Source organism: Nicotiana tabacum, chromosome 17 (genome assembly GCF_000715075.1).
Source record: "Nicotiana tabacum cultivar K326 chromosome 17, ASM71507v2, whole genome shotgun sequence".
Lineage (NCBI taxonomy): Eukaryota > Viridiplantae > Streptophyta > Magnoliopsida > Solanales > Solanaceae > Nicotiana > Nicotiana tabacum.
Window position 1 is genome coordinate 149,055,162 of NC_134096.1, and position 6,407 is coordinate 149,061,568.

Below are 6,407 nucleotides of genomic sequence, written 5' to 3' on the forward strand. Positions count from 1 at the left end.
ACAAATTAATAATTATTAAAATATTGGTAGGTTTTTTATAAAAATAATAAAATGCTTATCTCTTTATAGTTTTGATGAATTAAAAATTATAATTTAGTAAAATAATATTACATTATTTAAATTTTCAGTAAACTACAAAATGAGAAAACTAATCAAATATTATAGTACAAAAGAATATATGAAAAAAGGGGGATAAGGATAATTTTATGATATTTATATTTTGAATAGATTAAAAAATAAAAGATAAATAAATAACACTCAAAAAAATTATCAATAAATTTAGATAATTGAAGAATTTTGTACAGTATAACATAAGTTTAAAAAAATAATTTTATTTCAAGAGTAAGAAAATATATATCTATGTTATATTAAAAGAGAGTAGTATCAAAATATTAAGCCAATTGACAAGTTAATAAAAACTCACATTAATAAATGTATAGTATTAACTACTTGCTAATTTGACAATAAGAATAAATAAGGAACAAACAATTTATTTATTACTATATGATGTGTATCCTTTGAGTTTGTTTAGATTTTGTTATATTTCTGCCCACTATATTAAATAATAAAATATAACTAATATTTATTAAAATAATATGATATATTAGATCATAATTTTATAAAATTAATATTTTATCAAATTATTCGCGCATCGTACCAGGTACTAACACTAGTTTATATTAGAACAGATGCCACTAAGAAAGATAGAACCGAAAAATAAAAAAGATTTCAAGGGTGAATGATGAGCGGAAGAAATGGGGGAACGAGTCGGAGGATTGTTCATTAAGTGGTAATTGGTAATTCACTCTTAAAACTGTTGCCTGGACACATATTTTATCCGTTTCATTTTTGTGTGATATTCATACTATTTCTAATCTATCCAAAAAAACTGATACCTTATATATTTTAAAAACTCTTTAATTCTAATATTTTTATTTTATTATTAATGGCATTCTCTTTTAAAAATAAGACCAGTCGAGAAATCTCACGCTCAAAAGATGAGATAGCAGAAATGAGATGCTGAATGAATGTGTGAACATAATAGGAGAGATATGATTAGAAATAAAAATATTCGAGATAAGGTGGGAGTGGCCTCCGATCCGTGGTAGACAAGATGAGGAAAGCAAGGCTGAAATATATTAATGGTTTGGGCATGTGAAGAGGAGATGCACAGATGCCCCGCTGAGGAGGTGTGAGAGGTTGGCAATGGTGGGTCTAAGGAGAAGTAGAGGTAGGCTGAAAAAATATTGTAAGAGATGATTAGACAGGACATGACACATCTTCAATTTATCGATGACATGAACCTAGATAGAAGGATATGGAGGTCGAGGATTCGGCTAAAAGGTTAGCAGATAGTCGAGTTTGGAACATTATATCTGTTCCTTATTTGCCATATCAATATTATTATTATTATTATTATTATTATCATCATCATTCTCGTATTACCTTATTCTTCGATTTCTATTACTATATGTTATTTTCTTTGTTTCGGTTATCTTATTGCTTTGTTATTTTACTGTTCGTACTATTCTTGTCTTCATTATTTTCAACATGACTTCTTCACTATTGTTTTTCTTTTTCAAACTGCTTTTTGATGCTTTTCGTAAGCCAAGGTCTATCAGAAACAACGACTATACCTCCATAAGGTAGGGGTAAGCTCGAGATTTTTATAATATCTTGTGTAACTCCATATAATAGAAGAAAAAGAAAAGGGTAAAACATAAAATTTGTTTATCGCCCAAAATTATTTGCATTCGATGACTAAAAATATATATTTCGGAAGAAAAAAGAAATGAGTTGGAGGCCATATTAACGACTGCAAGTAGAAAGCAGCGGCCGCCTAGGGGGGATAGTAGGGTCATTTCGACGCGGAATGGCCCTTAGCTTAAGGCACCGTCATCGTAAGCGCACACACTTCCATTATGGAATGTCTCTCCACTTTTGTTTCAAACATCCACAACCTTTGATTTTCCACAAAGCAACCCTTTTTCAACTTAATTTGGCATCTTCCCATAAGCATATCCCCTTCACTTTGATTAATTACATTACAACAACCAAAAGGATAGACATTAGACTCCACTTAGGTTAAAAGTTGCTTAACGGCTTAAATATCTCACCCAACTCACTCATTTGACCCAAGTAAAACAATACACCATCCACCTGGTTTAGTGCAGTTATATTTGACCAAATACAAAGTTTAAGATATTAAAATTAATTTATCCAATGTTAGTGAACTGAAACAGAATATCAACACAATATTGATAAGTTAGTTACTAAAGGAAAATATCACATCATAATTTAAAATTTTAATAATTATAGTGTAATTGAATTCTTAAAAGTGATGAAAATTTCACAAATATAAGATGATGTTAGACCTGAATATTATATCATATTAGTAATATTAAAAAATATTAGAATAATTTTAAAAAGTCAGCTTTATTGAGAAATAAAAATGTTAGGCGTTTTGAAATACGTGAAAAAGAAAATTGTGTTATATAAATTGTGAGAGAGGAAGAAATAATGAAAGCTGCTCTTGAAATTAGAAGCCAGTAATATTAATTTACCGATATTAAATTTGAGTTCTTTATTGTAGTGCTATATTGTGCATGAATGTGAACTAGTTTTGTACAGATACGGTAGCTGTCGTGTTCTTGAGATAATCGTCCTTCTCTCCCCCTCAAATTCCCCTTATTGTCCTCCTCCTCTGTTTCTTTCTTTTTTTAATATTTAATATACTCAAACATCTATTTTAAAATATCGCTTTCATTTTACGCTTACCAAACTATTAATCACAGATGTTAACGAGCTATGTGGGTTTCCTAAAATCTTGGTAAATTTTGATTGCGTGAAGGGCATGTTTGGCTCCTGAGAAAATTATAAGCAACTCGTTTCTTGGGTCGAGCATGATCCTTCTGTAATTCTCAGAATTTATGATACTTTCGGTTTACTTCTTTGGGAATGCTGATGCGGATGCTTTTACACAGCTAAAGTTGAATAAAGTTGCTCTGAAATTGGTGCAAGATTGAAGGTAAAGAAAAGCGCAAATATCTGAATTTAATAATCTCAGCAAAAAGAACATCGGATCAGAAGAAGATCGAATTGCCACAAAACAAAGTATATATTCTACTACCCTTTTCCCTCTATTTTTGCTTACTACTACTGCTCTTATTCTTTGCTTTCTGAGCTATTGATCCATAACATGTTGCTTTATTCAAGTTGTTGTGTGGTGGTATATAGATGGAGTTAAATATATAAATTGTAATGGTTGCTAGATATTGAAAGATTGAATCTTTTTTACACTGTTCTGAATATGCAAAATAACAGAGAAATGGCAACTCAAGTGGAGCCTCCAAATGGAATTAGGCCTCGAGGGAAACACTATTACACAATGTGGCAAACTGTGTTTGAAGTTGACACAAAATACATTCCAATAAAACCTATTGGAAGAGGAGCTTATGGTGTGGTTTGTTCCTCAGTAAATAGGGAGACTAATGAGAGAGTTGCAATCAAGAAGATCAATAACGTGTTTTCGAATAGAATTGATGCGCTGAGAACACTAAGAGAATTGAAGCTTCTGCGGCATATAAGGCATGAGAATGTGATTGCTTTGAAGGATGTGATGATGCCCATTCATAGAAGCAGTTTCAAGGATATTTATTTGGTTTATGAGTTGATGGATACGGATCTTAATCATATTATTAAGTCGTCGCAGCCTTTATCAAATGACCATTGCAAGTATTTTCTTTTTCAGGTATTGCCTTAGCTTGTGAACTCATTTCTGTTTGTTGTCATTATTGTCTTTTATTCCACATTAATAACTTAGTATATACTTTTCTAGTTCTCCCTTTTATGGTAAGTTCTTGAGCACTTGATTGAATTTTTATCTTTTTGAAGTTTAGTTGTTGGCTGCATTCCGAATTCTCAATTTTATCTGATAGGAGTGATATCTAGAGGGGGAAATGAAGAGGGTAAGAGAGGAATGAAAGAAAAAGAAATTAACCTTCCTTAGCAAGAAGTTTTTATTTTTATTTTTATTTTTTTGACAATTTACCTGTATCTAGCAGACCAAAGAGCAAAATGATATCAAGTTGTTAAAAATTAACTAGCTATATCATTCTCCTTTTTGGCTACCTTTCGTTATCAACTGACAAATAGCTCGTACGTATTTCTCCATCTTGTTTTAATGTCTTTCTCTTCATGAAACATATAGTGCAATAAGCTTGGCCCTTTTGACTTGTAATGGACATTTCAGGTGGCACTTAAGAAAATTGCTGGCTGAAAACTTTGATGTAGTTCCTACTTGTTCTGTAATTTATACATTACACAAGTTGTACGTAAAATTGAATGTTGTCACTGCTGAAACATTTTTTCAGAACAAATTTTTAGTTTCATCTCATTTGGGTACTTGTGTTAATGAACCATACTGGAAAGATCTATAATGTACTATCGGAAACAGCACTTGAAAATTCCGTCTCTAATTGTACATATATTCGTTCATACTGAAGACATCTCAAGAATTCAAGAGTGCTAAACATTCATATTTATGCATTATGGTAAAAGACTGTTCTGCTTTTGCACTTGTCTTATGGAATTTTGGGAAGTTGCGGGACAATTTCATATAACTAAGCTGGAAAGTACTCAAACTGAGTTATAATTTTTCAGTACAAGGTAAAAGAAAATCTAGGAAGACAAATGATGTTTAAAATATGGCATCTATGGTGATATTTTCTGCTTAATGAATCCTGCTTTAAAGCTTGATCTTGTCTTGGATCTGTATCTTTTGAAGTTCACACTGTGCATCATGCATTCATGGCTACAGAATGAAACAACACCAGTTTCCGCAAAAGGTAGATGGTATATTATTGGTTTTAAAACTTCTAATCTTTCTAAACCTGAGATACATAAATATCATCCTTATCTGCACAGCTTGTCTGTTTGTACCAAATGAATGAATGGAAGAAAGTACCATAGTCACTAGAGACTAATCATCAGTGTATCAGAAGTCTAATGCTACATTAAGCAAGCTTGATATTGTTACTGCACCTTTCTTGATATTTTTCTCAATCGTTCTAATGCACTCTAGCTAACAACTTTTCCTGTCATTGTGTAGCTCCTTCGTGGCTTGAAGTATCTCCATTCAGCTAACATTCTCCACCGAGACTTGAAACCTGGGAATCTCCTTGTGAACGCTAACTGTGAGTTAAAGATTTGTGACTTTGGACTGGCTAGGACTAGCAGAGACAATGGGCAGTTTATGACTGAATATGTCGTCACTCGTTGGTATCGTGCACCAGAGCTCCTTCTTTGCTGTGACAATTATGGAACATCCATTGACGTCTGGTCTGTTGGATGTATCTTTGCAGAAATCCTTGGACGGAAGCCTCTCTTCCCAGGAACTGAGTGCCTTAACCAGCTTACACTTATTCTCAATATCCTTGGTAGCCAGCCTGAAGCTGATCTTCATTTCATTGATAACCAAAGGGCTAAAAGATTCATCAGATCACTACCTTTTTCGCGAGGAACTCACTTTTCTTCTCTCTTCCCTCAGGCTGATCCTTTAGCAATAGATTTATTGCAGCGAATGCTGGTTTTTGATCCCTCTAAGAGAATAACAGTTACAGAAGCTCTCTACCACCCTTACCTATCAAGTCTTTATGATCCAACGTGCAACCTTCCCGCTCAATTTCCTCTTAATCTGGATATCGATGAGAATATGGCAGAACCATTGATTCGGGAGATGATGCTGAGAGAAATCCTTCATTACCATCCTGAAGCAGCTTACATCAACACATTTTACTAGTTTCTGTCTACTTAGACTATTTTCACATCAGCTTGGCACACAAAAGTAGAGGACGTTTTGCGCACTTGGAGTCATTTGGAGCAGCAAGATCATCAATCTGAGGATCACTTTAGGTAATAATTTGGAGACTTCATTTCATCATCTTTACTTTTAAGATTATTACTCCATCATGTGATGATGGAAAATGTTTTTTGGTGTGTGTTGATCTGAGGACTAAATCAGGCAACCTATTTATCCTGTTCATCTGGACCCTTGGACTAGACTTCTTCTTGTAAGCTGTACATAATTTATGGGCTAAGCTTCCCATTTTATTTCCAGCTTGAGTGTAATTGGCCTTATTGATCCAGTGATCCTTCCCCTGTCCTTTTATTGGTACTATGCAATGGTCTAGTAACTACCTTTGGCTCCAATGCATTCTCCATTATTACTGTCATTATAACATTGGGTAAGAGAGAATTTGCACTATCATGTTATCTAAAAGATAACTACAAATATCTGGTGGTAAAAGTTGGGATTAGTAACAGGAAAAGTAACCTCATTACCTACTACAACTGTTTAACATACACTAAACATTGTAAAAAATCTTTATACTGTTCGAGTATATTAG

General features: G+C 33.0%; 1 protein-coding gene across 2 annotated transcripts; it reads left to right on the plus strand.

The window, feature by feature from the left end:
• The first annotated feature begins 2,525 nt into the window (after positions 1-2,525).
• LOC107810386 (mitogen-activated protein kinase 7-like) lies at positions 2,526-6,117 on the plus strand. Of its 2 annotated transcripts, XM_016635163.2 has the most exons (3): positions 2,526-3,114; positions 3,325-3,751; positions 5,111-6,117. In XM_016635163.2, the coding sequence occupies exons 2-3, from the start codon at positions 3,329-3,331 to the stop codon at positions 5,798-5,800; spliced, it is 1,113 nt and encodes a 370-aa protein (XP_016490649.1). In that variant the 5' UTR covers positions 2,526-3,114; positions 3,325-3,328; the 3' UTR covers positions 5,801-6,117.
• The last annotated feature ends 290 nt before the right edge of the window (positions 6,118-6,407 follow it).

Coding starts and splice junctions, on each gene's coding strand:
- LOC107810386 (XM_016635163.2), top strand. CDS start 3,329: ATGGCAACTCAAGTGGAGCCTCCAAATGGAATTAGGCCTCGAGGGAAA. Junction 3,752..5,110: donor GCAAGTATTTTCTTTTTCAG/GTATTGCCTTAG, acceptor GTCATTGTGTAG/CTCCTTCGTGGCTTGAAGTA.